Genomic DNA, 15969 nt, shown 5'->3' on the forward strand with positions numbered 1-15969 from the left:
GGGCAGGCACAAGTCCTTAAAAGGTTAGGAATTGGGCTTGTATTTACTGTAGCCTAAGTTGAATTTTGCAAGAATACAATTGACTCATCAGACGTGCCTGGGGAAGTTAGTTTTCAAAAGGACAAAGCAATTTTGCAGCATACGTCCTCATTCAGCATTTAGGGAGGACAGACAGATTCCTTGTGTTTTCGTAAGAATCTCTCTCATATTTCCTGGTGCCAAAGCCTACAGAGAACAAAATGCGTTGTGTCTTGAGAATTTCTCTTCCTGGAATAACTATCTCTAGCACTGAGTTTCCCCTCTCGCTGAACCTTTGGAGGCTGGATCACAACTCAAGTCCACCCCTTCCAGAAAACTGCAAGAGCTTGCTCTCTGTTTAGGTACTTATATGGCCCCCCATCACTGTTGCATTTGAATGCCATCCAAGCATTTAAAAATAGACATAATGCTGCTGTGCTTCCTCCCTCCTCGCCTGTAGCAGAAATAGCTTGATGCGTTTGTCGACTGTTCCCAGGGCTGTAACATACTCAAGAAATGTGCCTAACTGGATCAAAGGCTTTAATTTTTTTTAAAGGAGATGAAAAGTTTTCTACAGAGAAAAAAAATGGAAATAAAAGAAGAACTTTCTCCCTCACACCCAAAGCAACAACAAAATGCCCAAGCCAGTAAATTTTATGATGCAATCATGTAATATTTTGACTGGCTGGGTCAGAATGGCAGACCTGGTTATTCAGAGCAGATATTTCCCTCACTGTCACAACTGGATATAAGCTAATCATTTCTCCCAGTGAGAGTTGGGAGGCACTCTCTGTATGTTTGTGAGCTGGACAATTTTTTTAAGGTCATGTGGTTTTTTTAACAGCTTTGTATGTTCTGCTGCATCGTGTCCACACCATTGTCAATGCATCTCGCCAAATGGGGTGAGTACATTGACATAGATGGTAAGCATAAACCCCACTCAAACAGCAGTGGGAGGAAGCATGGCCTGAACTGATGACAAAACCTCAACTGATTCCCTGTGCAGATAGCAACTCACTAGGGGATGATAGTAGACAATACTTGAGGGGTGACAGTCAAGCATTGATGTCTAAGTCCTGACTTTGTTGCCTCGTGTCTTCATTCATGTTAATGAGCAGTGAGTGTAAAATGCTACTGACACAGAATGGAAGCATTGTCCATGCGCTTTGTAAACATGACAGCACAAGAGGCAGGGCATGGAAGAAGAAGGCCCCTGACTTGTCATTTCCAGTAGTCAGGAGTGATGCTAGGTAGTCACTTGACACCTGCTCATAGGGAGTATAGGAATTTGCAATGTTATCAGGTGTTTTGCTTTGATAGCCTCAGCAACACGCAGATCCAGCCAGCTGACAATGGATGATCCTGTCACCCAGCAGTAAAGAAGAGGGATGTAGACAGTTGGAAGTGCTTGGTTCTCCTGATATAAAGGTTTGCTGGCTTCCCTTCTCCTCACGGATGGAGAATTCTCTATGCTGAAAGGGCCATGTTTGGGGAGGAGCACTGTCAAGTCTGAGGGCAACCTTGTGGGTAGAAGAGGTGCTGTACTGACTGAACTGATGGCTCAATACCCTCTCTGCAGAGGTGATAGCGACCTGGAAGGGAGGAAAGGCCAAGGATGCTGGTTGTGTGGGTTCCAATAGAAGCATTATTAAGGCTTCAGTGACCAGGCTGAATGTCCATGTGGGGAATCAGTGTGCTTCCCTGGGGTGTTTGTTAATGCTAAGGTGTAAGGAGTTAGGGTGTAAGGAGAAAAGAACCAGAGCCCTGGCCCACTAAGGGGTGAACTGGCCTGTAAAAGATAGAGTAGGTATGAAATCTTGGCTTCTCAGGCCTCAATATTCCTGACTTTATTCCAGGCTTTGAACTTCAGCCAAATCCTGCAAAATTCTCTCTGTGGGTTATTTTTGTTAGGCAGGGACTATGGACTCTGTTGGGTTTAGGTACGAGAGGAAGGCCTGTGACAGCAGGTCTTTTTGTGCATGAAGCTGAAAGAGGGAGTAAGCATCTGGGTGACAGTGCTGGAATACTAAGAACTGTATTATTCCACAACCCCCCCCCCCCATCTCCCTGAGAATGTGCTATTCGCTCCAGGAATAGAAAAGGGAAAACTGTGGGAAAGAAGAATTTAAACCACTCTGAGCAGGATGCCACATAAACCCAATCAGCCAATGCAGCATGGAAAAAAGCCATGCTGCCAACAGCTGTGGGTGGGAAGAGGAGCAGGGGTTGGCCAAGATACATGCAGGAACTCTGAGATCAACTGGGTTTGCCTCCCCAATTCTTCCAGCCTCCGTGCATGGGCCAGGACCTGCCTATTATCTGTTCATCTGGGTTTTATAAGGTTCCCCAGGTCTATGGTACCTGAATGTGTTCTGTGAGGTCTCTATCCGAAGCTGCCAGTGCGGAAAGGGGGAGAGGTGCATGGATATGCATTTGAGGGCTAGAAGTGGACCCAAGAGTGGCTCCAGCTCTTTTATATTTATTTTGATAGCTGTGTGATGTGTTGCTAGACCAGGGATCTTTTTTACAGGAATGTAGCTTATTCCAGACATTTTACCACTTTACCAAGGATAGCTTCTATTAATAACAGAAAAGCTCACTCAAATGCTCATCTGAGACCATTATTTTTTAAATGGGATAAATGAAGTGCAGCACCAGCTTTTACAAACTCTTCTGATGCTAAGATGTGGTGAGGGCAATAATGCAGCTAAAATAATAAACACTACCTTTCAGACTGTCAATTATGCTTGGATGATGTACCAGATAAATCAACCAGCCAGCCAGCATTTCAATCCTCTAGTGTGTTTGGCAAGGATGCTGCTGAATAAAAGGCTTGTAAAGGGGGGAAAAAAAATCCTGTAAAGAGGATTCTATTTGTTGTGTGATTTCAAGGTCTAAATTGCCTTAAGAAAGCAATATTCCAAAACTCCCTTTAGACTGATCTTCAAATAGAACAGTTATTTACTGCTTGTTTAATTGAGATGATAGGAAAGTCCCAGATGATTTATTAATAATTTCAACTAAACAGTTCATTCTAAAGAAGCAAATAATTATATTAAAATAACATCACCTTCTGAAAAAAAATTAATTACTAAGTTGTTAAGAAACATTGCTTTCAGGCTTCATTGCCTGTGGGGGAAAAAACCCAAGACAACCCTGGGTGCATTTTAATATGGTGCTAATAAACTGAGGAAAATAACCTAAATTCTGGCAAGTGATTAAGGGCCTCATCCTGAAAGGTAATGAGCATCTGCCGTGAACTGTAGATTTCGGCAGGAGTTGGTGGGACAGAACAATGAGTAGGAAGTACTCAGTACCTCACTATATGAGGCCTCAGAAAAGAGCCAGTGTTGTTTCAAAACAGCTTGGCAATCATATTAAAAACATGAAAATAAGATTACATTAATCACCTTCTTTGTTGCAAACAACACCAGGGAGGTCAGCAATCAGGGCAGTATGGGGGATGTCACTCTCAATTGCTGAGAATTTTAATATATCTGTGCCACTGGAGACAATGGTAATATTGCAACAAAATTCAGTGACATCTGTATACATGCTATTGCTTCTCTGTGGCATTTTCATATCCTTGAAATTGAATGCCTGCCTCTGCTGTGGTGACTGACTCCCTTTATTTTATTTATATCTAGAGAGAGAGAGAGCAAGCACTTATGTGAGTAACTTTACTTATGGGAGGGATCTCATTGAGTTCAATGAGACATAAGAATGGTTATATGCACAAGTATTTGCAGGATCAGGGCACTGAACTGTGACCTCCCAGGGTGTGGACCATTCCTTCTCAACGACATTGTTCAGTGTGCAGCACAACAGGGCCCTGGGACTGGGACTGAAATCTCTGGGTGTGATTGCACTATTAATATTTAACAATAATAATTACAGCCCAGTGTGGAAATGGCTGATTTTACAAACTAAGAACAGCCTAATAAGCTGTGGAAAGCAGGGGATTCACCCTCCCGTAAAGAGCTCTCCCATCGTAATCCATCTCCCTGAGAGGTGGTTGCTCTATCGGTGGGAGTTCTCCTGCCATCATAGTGCTGTCTACACCAGAGGTTAGCTCGGTATAACTACATTGCTCAGGGGTGTGGATTTTTCACACCCCTGAGCGACTTAGTTATACTAATATAGGTATGTAGTGTAGACCACATGTGAGATGGCTCACTTGAGGGTAAGAGAATATCCTTTGAGGTAGGTCAGTATCCATGCCAGAGCACCCCATTGTGGCTATGGAATCTTGAGAGATGCCTTTCTAACTTGACTTGGAAGCAGACAAAACAGATAACTGGAATTTGGAAAATGACAGTACAAGGCTGCACATTTTTACAACATACCGTATGGAAAGTTTCTGAGTACAGTTGTTCAGAGAACAGCTTTCTTCATATTGTGGAGTCTCAGATGAGCTTAAATCCACATCAAGATACAGGTTATTTTAAAAAAAGCATTTAGACAGATTAGCTGGGAGAGCCCTCCCAGTGCTAATTTAGGCCTTTGTATAATTTGAGTAAGGCAAGCAGGATAAAGCTGAATGTGTGTGAAGCTAACATTCGGCTTAAAGGAAGGCGACAGACTTGCAGCAGTAGCTTGGTACACAGAGGATTTGTTGATTAACTACAATTACAGAGTAGAAATTAAGTGGATGAAATGCAGTTTTACCTGTAACTTACATGACTATCTTAAGCAATGAAGAGGTGAAGGTACTGTTTCAGCTTCCTGGGTGCTAGTGGAACACACAAATCTCTGTCAGGGTGTCTTCCTGGAAAATATCACATATAGCATCCCTCACTGATATCTCATCGGAGCTGTCCTGTCTTATGGCTTAACTCACTCCATCTTAGTACAGTGTGAGTGAATTTCATTCCTGGAATATCTCACAGCATGGGAGACAAAGGAGAAAAGCCCTGGTTCTTGAAGATGATGCCATAGTGCCTAGAGAGTCTTGTTTGGACTGAACTGTTGGTTCAGAACATTTGAACTAGGCGAGAAATCCTTCCATAGATTCCAAAACAGATTTATGCAAACTGATGAGACTCTGCCCCTGTGATTCTTCTAGGGCCTGATCCAGATTCATTATAGTCAATGGGAATCAACTAGCCAAGGGCCTGGAGGAGCTACTCAAGGGGAAAAAATCCCAATGCCTCCCCTTCCTTTATTATTTTGCTTAGCTTTTTACTCTTTTGAATTTTAGACTTTGCAATTTCTTTACTTACAGAAATTATTTACTAAACTCTGCTATTTACATGTATGGCACAGGGCTCACCACTAGCAGCACCTCCTGATAGCTGTCCTGAGCATTAGCTCTGCCAGGCATTACGCTCCCCTTCTGGCAGTGTCTTTCCCCCATTCTGTCTCACCCTGTGGCCCCTCTCACTCCAGGAACTCAGTCTCCTCTTTGTGGCTTGGCCCTCTGACCAAGTAACTAAGGTTCTCACCTTTGGGGAAATTTCGGTCCTTCCCCACTAGCAATCCTAGGCAGTCTTCCATCTCACTGCCCCATAGTGCCACTGCCTCAGTGGCTGGTAGTGGAATGCAGGCCCACCCTCTACACTGGGTTCCAGCCCAGGGTCCCTAAAACAAGCAGCCAAGGCCTCTGCACGGTCCTACCCCTTGCTGTTGTTTCCCTGGGAGTCTTCCTACTCATCTGGCTTCCCTGGCTTCCCAGCCTCTCAATGCCCTCCACTACAGGCAATAACTGCTACTACTCCACTGCCTTCCTGCAGCCCTTTGGCTGCTCACTGCTCACAGGGCTTTATTCTGACCCCACCTGTTCCTGCTCAGCTGGGCCTACTTCTAATTATGGCATGCTCCCTGGCCCTTCCTCCAGGTTCACCCAGTGGAGCTAATTGACCTGCCTGGCCACTTTAACCCCTTTAACTGACACCAGAGTGGACAACTCGACCTTTAGTAACTTAACTGCCGCATTACTGCTTGTTAACTAAGGGCCTAATCCTGCTCCCAGCACTGACCTACATGAGAGCAGGAATAGGGCCTGTGTAAGTGAAAGATGGCAATACTAAGGCTACGTCTAGACTACCCGCTGGATTGGCGGGTAGCAATCGATCTATCGGGGATCGATATATCACGTCTCGTCTAGACGCGATATATCGATCCCCGAACGCGCTCCCATCAACTCCGGAACTCCACCAGGGTGAGCGGCGGTAGCGGAGTCAACAGGGGAGCCGCGGCCGGGAAGTAAGTCAAAATAAGATACGTCGACTTCAGCTACGCTATTCCCGTAGCTGAAGTTGCGTATCTTACATCGACCCCCCCCCCCCAGTGTAGACCAGGCATAAAGGTCAGTATAAAATCCACACCCAAGTGCTGCAGTTAATCTGATATAACCCCTGCTATAGATAGCCCAAGTCTCCCGTTGACCTAGCTACCGCCTCTTGGGGAGGTGGAGTACCTTCATGGACTGTAGAAGCTCTCCTGTTGGCCTTGATATCATCTTCACTGAAGCACCACAGTGGCGCAGCTGCAGTGGTCAGCTGCAGCAGTTTATGTGTAGACATACCCCGAGGCATATGCGCAACCCCACCGACGCTGAAATGGTTGACACTGATGGTAGGCCTAGCACAGATAAAGGGCAATATGTAACCTTAAAGGGTCTAATTGTCTCTTAATGCTTAGGAGGTTTCCATGCATAACTCTTACTGTGTCTACTGGGAGTTACCTAAATCCCTTGCATGTCAACAGAGAATAGGTTTCCAAATGCATAGGGGTGATAGCACACTGGGCTGGCCACATGCTGCAGCAATGGGAATGGAAGATGGGAAATGAGAGATCAAATGGGGCATAGACTGGAAAAGCATGGCTACATCTCAGCGCAGAGGCTGCATTAGGTTCAGAATAGTGTTTGCCTCTGTGGCTACAACAGCTGACATTTGCAACTGACTCTTCTTAGGTTCTTCCTAGTCAATGAAAGATACACATGAAGCAAACCAATAAATACAAAGAAGGAGGAGAGACAATGAGAGGAAAGATGTCCCATAGAGAATATGCAGCCGCACTACTGTGTAAATCTGAAACAATTAGAAACTTTATTTGTCTGTGTGGCTGTGCACTATTGATAAGGATCATCACAATCAGTGTACTTGCTGCCTATGGCTGTGGACAATACACACAAATAAAAAGTAATGAACCCAAACAAATGAAATGAAATCATTGTACACAAAGGCAATCATAATTCTGAACAACCAGAATCAGGCTCTAATGCTCTTTCCCACCACCCTGCCCCAAAAATAAAAATTAAAAGAAAAACCCCTCACTCTCATTTAAAGTGAAAAATGAGTTTACAAGAAAAAAAATCAGTATATTCCTAGATGAAAATGCACAACAAGATAATTAAAACCTTCCACAGCTTGTTTGAAATGAGTGCAAAATCTCACCCCCCCCCCTTCCTCAGCCAACCGGGTACACCAATGTCAGACATGCCCTTCCGCTGGATCAGAAGACGCTACCAAGGGACATGCTGTCTGTGATTTAGGGACGGGGAAAAAGTGGAAAAGGAAAAATATAGCTAGTAGTGCTAATGCAAAGTAGTATCCCTGCAGTTCCTCTTTTAGATATTTCATTCATAATATACAAGGAAAGTTTCTCATCAGATGTGAATTGACATCACTCCCTTGGGGTCAATGGTGAGATGCTAATTCACACCAGCTGAGGATTTGGGCCAGTTATTTATAAGCTACTTGCTTGTGCTTTTATTTTCCATTGTTTTTAAATGTGAACCTATCAAAGTATCCTTATTATGCTGAGCTTAGGGGAATCAAATGGGAGGCATAAAGGCTGCTAAGACCACTGTGCTGTCACCCCAAACTTCTTGCTTTTCATTTGTCTTGGTAAAACAATCCTTTAGGGACCCATGCTGCCACACTTCCTTATGCCTTGTCACCTCTTGCTACACAGCTTGGCCCACTGAAATCATGGGGTGACTCATGGAGTAGGATTGGGCTCTTATAGAGTGGGAACACTGGCCGTGAAATCGTCTTCTGCTCTGTGCAGAAATGCTTTCCTGCTCTTGAGCGCAGCTGTGTGGTACACTTAGTCACAAGAGCTGGGACTGACCCTGCCCTGGCACTTCTATACCGAGGGATGATAACGTCAGGGGTGGAAGTGGGCTGGAAGGTATGGGCTTTGGGGGCAGGGCTTTTGGAAAGCACAGTGCACAGGAAGTGGGTTGTGCAGACCTGCTCTGCCTCCCATGAGCAGCTTTCCTCCCAGGCACACTGAGACAGCAGGTCCCTTGCTACACCGGACAACTCTGCTGCCTGGTGCATGCCGGGGGAGAGGCGGGGGGCAGAGCCGTCATCTGCCTCCTTCCTGCTCCCTTTGGGGCACTGTGCACTCCTAGGGGAGGGGGTGCTCCTGTGCTTCTCTGAGCGAAGGGACAACAATTCTAAGGGGCTCTGACTCAGGCAGCCCAAGCGTGGGAGAAAGGTCCTCAGACTCCCCAGCTCCATCACGATGCATCCATGGAAGGGCAGGGCAGAATCTCCCGCTAAGTGACCACGCCCCAGATTGCAGCCTGTGGGCTGAGAGTCCATGTGGGCAGACCCCTTTGCTGGCTCAGGGCCTAAGGTTCAAACTCAATACATGACTCAGGCTGACAGCCATAGCCTCTCAACATCCCGCCCCTTCTTCCTGTGCCCATGGCCCCACTGAATCCTGCAACCTGCTCCTCTCTGCTACCCATGTTGCTCCCACCAATGTCACAGCCAGATCCTCAGCACTCTTTGCTCATCATCACGAGTTCAAACCTTCCTGTCCGTAGCTTCAAGGCCCAGCTGAACTCAGTCCTGGCCTAGTTCTGGGATCCTGCCTACCCCACTTGTACCCCTGCTGATCCCTTTGCTCTGTGAGCAATGCCAGCCATGGCTCCCCCTCCAATCTCTTCTTACAGCTCCTTCCCTGATGCCAAGTATGCATAGAATGACCCCCTCAATCCCAGTGTGTCAGGCTCCACCCTCTCCTGGTTCCAATCCCTCCTGCAGAGCCATTGCGTCCACGGGGAACACAAATGGAAAATGAAAGGGTCATACAGTGGATGAAAATGAAGGGAAAACCAGATCAGCCAGCGTAGCTCCTTCCTCTAGGACCTCTGACAATGTCTGTCTTTGACATGACAACGTCTCCAGGGTGGGGACTGTCTTGCCACCTGTGCATTGTACAGAGCCAAGCACATTGTTGTGGTGCACAACAGATAATAAATAACTACCACAGTAATTCCTAGTGTTAAATGCAATCTCTGCTGGACAATGCAAGATTCATCCTGTATCTGGTGAGAACGCTTTGACCATTGGAGATCTTGGAGACATTACATTCCTCCAACCCCACCATTGACTTCTTCAGTCCTCAATTAGCCCTAGATGAGATGCAGTTGTAAAACCTGCCAATCGCCACTGGCTTAATGTTCACACACAGGGTTGTAGCTAACCCTCAGAGATGGTGTACAGGAGAACAGAGATGGAGCCCAGGGGTTCTACAGCCGCAAACACTGACGATATCTGACATCTGTTGCAGCCACAGAAGATGTAAAATAGCCACAATGGGAAAAACTGATGCTTACAAAACCCAGGCATGGTTTGCTTATTCAGGGGCTGGTGCTGCCACTCATGCCCAGGCTGACTGGTACTTAACCCCGTTTTGTTCAAAGCGACTAGTCGTGGGACAAAGTTCTATGCTGCATGAGCAAGGGTGGTAGGCTCTGGCCCTTAAAATGTACGTTAATCTTTATGGACCTGATGCAGAACCTACTGAAGTCAATGCAAGTATTTGCATTGACTTCAGTGAGCTCTGGATCACCCCATATGGGTAAATCCCTGCCCCACTGAAGTCAATGGGAATTTTGCCATTGACTTAATGGCGCCAGGATTTCACTCTAGAAGACTTTATGATGCCTTTTGCACAGATTCTTCCCGTTAGCATTTACAGCTGCACAGTTCTTTGTTATTGCTTCTTAAAACCCCCTGTGCAGAGCGCTAAAGGGTTAGCCACTTCCCCTTAGCCCAGTAAGAAAAAAACCCAAACCCCAAACCAAACCTGGGTGAAAAGAAAACTCACTCACTTCTTCAGCATCCGATCCACACTGCTGAATGGACTATTGCTATACAATGCTATATACAGATATGGGGTACTTCATTCATGCAAAGTGTTACAAGGACCACAACAGCATTCCCAATCAGGAACATGAGACGGGAGCAACGCACTAGGGTCTGGCCAGGGAATGGACGGCAACAAAAGTAAAGCCCCCAAGATTCTGTCAGAACTAAAACAGGGACTTGAGACAAAGGGTTTGGACAGGTGCCTGCAAGGCACAGCGGGGGAGTGTGGGGTGGGCAGGCTCACTGATTTTGTTTGCAGGGTCGGGGAGAGGGCATGCTGATCATAATACAGCCAAAAAATAAGGAAATGGCTCGCACTGTTCTTGTGACTCTCAGCATGTCAACACTCTAACAACTGAATAATAAATGGGGCATCCAAGCAAGAACAGCAGTGGGGTTTCCATCCTATTGGTAGAAAGCTCTTGAACCCCTGGACTTCCTTCTTCAGTCCAGACTCTTGTTTTCATTCAGTGGGGACAGATCTGCATGTCCTCAATATATGAAGGCAAATAGACTTTTGTAAGAAAGTCATGAAGTCCCCTATTCCTCGCCTTCCCTCCACCACTCGGCTTCTTAACAGCTATTCCGGCCCCGGCATTACTGAAAAGCCCAAATTACATTTCAGATCAATCCTCCCCAGGGAGCAGGGTGGGAGCAACAATAAAGTCAGTATCATATGCTCTTGTAGGTAGAGTTGCAAAGATGGCCCTGCATCCATGCCTCCTTTAATATGCTGCAACCCCTGGTTAAGAATCTTGCTGAATTCTTACTCCTACCTAGTACAAAGAATGCTCCAAGCTGCATTCCATCAGCAGGTAAGTGAACATGGTAAATGTCTTTTCTTTTCCCTCTGTTCATTATACACAATGTTTTATCTCTATCTATATCTATATAGCTTTCTATATAGATACATATAGATCTCTAGCAATATATTTACTATCTCTGATTGTTCCTTTAGAAGCCCTTTATGTGGCAGTAGGCTTCCAGAGATGAGAACAATATGTACAAGAGCCAAAGGAGCACAAAGAGGGATGTTGTCAGAAGCTTGGCAGTCCGCGGCCCACCCAGCTCACCTCCAATCTCCGGTCTCCGCCGGTAAAGCAGCACGCCCACACTGATAAAAGCAAAAATGGTGAAGAGGGTGACGGAGAAAGCCAAGGTGCCAGGGGAGACGTAGAACACTTCCCCGTTTGCTGCGTGGTAGATGGCAGCGATGGACCAGGCCACGCCAATCCCCAGGAAAACATTTACAGCATTGCTCCCGGTGACGTTCCCGATTGAGGCATCAGCATATTGATCCTGCGTAGCCGCCACTTTGCTGGCAAAGGTGTCTGCAAAGCGAAAAGAAAAGCAGTCAGTCAGGTGGCAATAAAATAAGTTGCCTTGGAAAGGGCTACCCTGGTGTCATTGCAAGTCCCTTCCTATTGGAGAATAGAGCTCCTGACAAGCTGGTCTAGGTAACAGCTTGGCATCAAAGGTACGTCTCCACTGCAGGTGAAAGTGGGACAGTAGCATGGCTGGCCAAACCTGAGCTAGCTTTAATCTAGCTAGAGCAGGGTGTATGTGGTGGCATGAGCTTCGGCATGGGCTAGCTGCCCCAGTACAAGCTTGCCAGGGACTCAGGCAGCTAGCCCATGCTACCGTATCGACACTACCGTATCGACACTACCCTTATTATCCCTGCTCACTAGAGTAAAGCTAGCCCAGGCATGCCCAGGCATGGTGCTATCACACCTTCGCTTGCAGTGTAGACAGTGTAGAGCCTGTATGATGGGGCAGCATGCAGCCACCCTTGGAGTGACAGTCAAGGCCCCGTGTGATGAAGTCCAAACCCTTGGAATGAGAAGCTTTCCCTGAGGAGACCTGGACCCAGATCCCACCTCTCAAAGCTCCCTGCAAGAGTCAGAGGACCCCAGACAAAACACTTCCTGACCTTTCCCCCCAAACAGCCTAGCCTAGGGAAGAGGTTTGAGCTGAATTTGATGTTATGGTGTTAATTTCTCTGCCACTCTTGCTCATGTTGAGTAGTCTGTGACTCTGCATTTAGTCCTATTGAACTTAGTAGGAGGAAAGATGGGCTTTGCAGTGAGAACATTCACACATCAGGGTTTTGCAAATATCTGAACAGCTCTAGCCACATTTCTGTGAACACAAAGGAGACTTCATGATCTCCCCCCGGTGGTCTATTATCCTTTCTACATAGTGCACTGCAGCATGCAGCAGGAGAGATGCTGTCCATACCACCCTGCAGGGGGATTGCCTGGCCTGTAGGTCAAATTCCCTGGAGTTCCTACTCAGACCAGACAGACCCCCACTCTAGGGCAGGCACCCTTTTAGACTTCATGGACTTCAATGTGTAACCTAATGAAATACCCAAGCTAGCGAAGCCCCTACTAAAAACTCTGGAATGTTACCTATATAGGATGAATACATTCTAAGGGTGCTTAGCTCTGACATAGCGCTGTTTGTCTGCAGACACCAATGCCTTCCAAAGGAAATGCAATGGTCTGTAGCCATTTACAAGAGCAGCAAGTACCAGTTATGCAGCAATGCTGTACATTTATAATGGGCCCAATCCTGCACTCCTTGAAGTTAATGGCATAGCTCCCACTGACTTCCATGGTGCAGGATCAGGGCTGGAGGGCCTCACCCTGGAATGCTCTGTACTTAGTTATGCATGTCCTTTGTGCTAGTGCCTTCCCTCCCTACAGCACATCCCATGCAAAGGCCAGGGACAATTGTAGTCCCCATGACTGAAGAAGCCCAGGAATTTCCCCCTAGTGTACCTGGGGTCAGAAACTACCCCCTAATGTGGGAATTGGGTCCTGGTTTGCTGCATTGGCCCGTGGAGCTAGGTGGGCATGATGAGGGATGTAGGCTGCACCATCCTAATGGATATACAGCGTGCATGCTGGGGAGCTGGCTAAGGCATCCTCCTGTCTCAGAGCTATGATGCATTCACTCTGAAGGCTAGTGGCTAAATGCTATAATCTGCCTCTTGACAAGCTGTATAGCTACTGGATATGTATTTGTACTCACTCACATGTGGCAAGCATGGCAATTGCCAACTTATGTCTAAAAGAAATCATATTGAAAAGCCAGTTGCATGGGTGCATAAGTGCATTTGATTTGCACTACCACAAGGATGAAGCCAAAGCAAAGATACAAAGACATTTCATCAGATGGCATAAAGGCAAGATACAAGAGGCAAAACTGGTATAGCTATAGCCTTTGTGCTTATGCTTGCCTCCGTATTCTCCACACAGCCCTGCCACATTGACTGCCCAGGAAATCAGACAGGGGTCTTGTAGGGAAAAGGCTGTATTGTAATGCACACACGTAAGAGAACAGAATTAAGGTTGTGCCGACAGTTTTCAGGATGGACTGACTTCTGTTGGTGAGCGAGCCAAGCTTTCGAGCTTACGCGAGCGCTTCTTCAGGTCTGGGAAACATACTCAGTGCTCTGGCCTACGCTACAGAATTACTTTGGTATAACTACATGTTCACACCCCTCAGTGATGCAGTTACACCAGCCTAAGTGCCAGCATAGACAGCGCTATGTCAGCGGGAGGGCTTCTTCCACCAACATGGCTACTGCCTCTCGGGGATGTGGATTAACTATGTCGACGAGAGAAGTTCGCCCATTGGTGTAGGAGCGTATTCACTTAAGCACTACAGCGGCACAGCTGCATTGATGCAGCTGCGCCCATGCATCATTTTAAGTGTCGACCTGTCATGAGTACGGGTCCCAGACCTGAAGAAGAGCTTTGTGTAGGCTTGAAATCTTGTCTCGCTCACCAACAGAAGTTGGTCCAGTAAAAGATATTACCTCACCACCTTGTCTCTCTAATATCTGAGACTGACAAGGCTACAACAACACTGCCTACTTTTCATGATGTCATTCCCTGAGTTCTGAGTGCTTCAGCTTGCAACCTTACCTTGCTCTTAATGACGGATTTTTGTAATGGAATTGTATACATCTCTTCCCTGTCTCTCCTGAGTCGTCTTCCCTAAGCTAAATAGGCTTAAGACCTGATCCTGCAAGTTATTACACGTGGGTGGCTGGATTTCTGTCCACTGATTTCTATGGGGTTCTGCATGCTCCACTTGCTGGATCAAAACCTCTATCTTTAAAAACTCTTTCCTCATCCTAAAGTCTTTCCAAACCTCTAATGCAGTGGTTCCCAAATTTGTTCCTTCCACTGCAGGGAAAGCCCCTGGCGGGCCGGGCTGGTTTGTGTACCTGCCGCGTCCGCAGGTTCGGTCGATCGCGGCTCCCAGTGGCGCGGTTCGCTGCTCTAGGCCAATGGGAGCTGCTGGAAGCGGTGCAGGTCGAGGGACGTACTGGCCGCCACTTCCAGCAGCTCCCACTGGCCTGGAGCCACGATCGGCTGAACCTGCGGACGCGGCAGGTACACAAACCGGCCTGGCCCGCCAGGGGCTTTCCCTGCAGAAGCGGCGGAACAAGTTTGGGAACCACTGCTCTAATGATTTCCTTTGCCTTCCTCTGGCCGTTTCCTATTTCTGCTATCTCCTTTCTGAGATGGGGTACCCAAAGTGAGGGCATCAATTTATTTATTGGCTTTATAATCTTGTCAACCACTGTCCATCCCTTTCTTAAGAAAGCCTATTAACCTCCTGGCTTTCTGATCAACACTGAGCAGAAGTTTGCACTGAACTATCATGCCAGGCTGATGTATTTTTCCTGAGTGCTTGCAATTATGTTAGAACCCTTCCAAGTATGACTTGCTCAGATGGTTATTCCACTGTGCAGTACCTTGCTATGCTATATTTCTGCTTGACACCATCTTGCCCAAACATCTAGCTTTGTAAATTCCTCCTGAAGTACCAGGCCACCCTGTCTAGTCTGACTAAATTCAATAATTTTGTGTACTCCAGATATTTTTTTTGCCTTTAAAGTAAAGCATCTCCTGTTTCAATAAAAGGCCTCTATTTAACTGTTCCATCAACAGCTCAAGGCATGGCACTGGATTAAATTTCTTACTGATATAGCTAGTCAAAATGTTTCTATCAAAACTTGGTTTGCAAAGGAAAATAGGGTTTTCAGCTCAATGAAAATCTTGGCAGAAAGTGACTGCATTCCTCAAAACACTGGAGGTTTTTAGAGCAGGTGGCACAACCCCTGTCAGGGAGAGGGTTTTCGTCTAGGTTTGCTTGGTCCTGTCTCAGCACAGGGGCTGGACTTGATGACGTCGCAAGGTCCCTTCCAGCCCAACATTTCTATGATTCTATGCCAAGGCCTTAACCACAAAACCAAGCCCCCGCCTCCCTCTCCCTCTCCCCCCCCCCCCATCACTTACCCACCAACTTTATTTTCTCCCTAATATTGAGACACTAACTTATAGCCAGGAAGTGATACATCTTGTTTAGTCACCTTGCCAAACAATTGCTTTTACTGGGGGAAACTGACCATGCAGTGGCATTAAAGGGATGAGAACTATTTTGTTTAATTATTCCTACTGTTGATTCTTTGCTTACTTAGCTATTAATCAAACAGTGGCCACAGGCCCAATGAAATGAGATTATTGTAATTGATATGGCGCATTCAAGAAACACTAGGGCACTGTATTTTTGTATTAAGAAGGGAAATGATTAGGCATTGTTCTGTGAATATCCAGTTGCAGTTTTTAACACATGAAAGATTGTTCTTAGGCCAGACACTTTATGTTCTGTATTTTGCCTCTATGTAAGTGATGATGGTTAGAAAAAAGGGCTTAGCTTTTCATTACAAGTCATCTGAATCGGACACTGCACTCCAGTCCACCACACTGCTACAGAGCACAGCCGTTTTCCTCTGGTGTGCACCTGGAGCCTT

The 15969-nt window shown here is 46.4% G+C and overlaps 1 protein-coding gene across 7 annotated transcripts in view; it reads right to left on the reverse strand.

The window, feature by feature from the left end:
• Positions 1 to 7047: 7047 nt before the first annotated feature.
• Positions 7048 to 15969, reverse strand: part of SLC8A1 (solute carrier family 8 member A1) — a 344689-nt gene continuing 335767 nt past the window's right edge. For all 7 annotated transcript variants that reach the window (XM_034763903.1, XM_034763901.1, XM_034763900.1 and 4 more), the window contains one exon: positions 7048 to 11464. In XM_034763903.1, the coding sequence (XP_034619794.1) occupies positions 11088 to 11464 (377 nt within the window). In that variant the 3' untranslated portion in view covers positions 7048 to 11087. The remainder of the gene's footprint in view (positions 11465 to 15969) is intronic.

This window comes from Trachemys scripta, chromosome 3 (assembly GCF_013100865.1).
Source record: "Trachemys scripta elegans isolate TJP31775 chromosome 3, CAS_Tse_1.0, whole genome shotgun sequence".
Classification (NCBI taxonomy): domain Eukaryota; kingdom Metazoa; phylum Chordata; order Testudines; family Emydidae; genus Trachemys; species Trachemys scripta.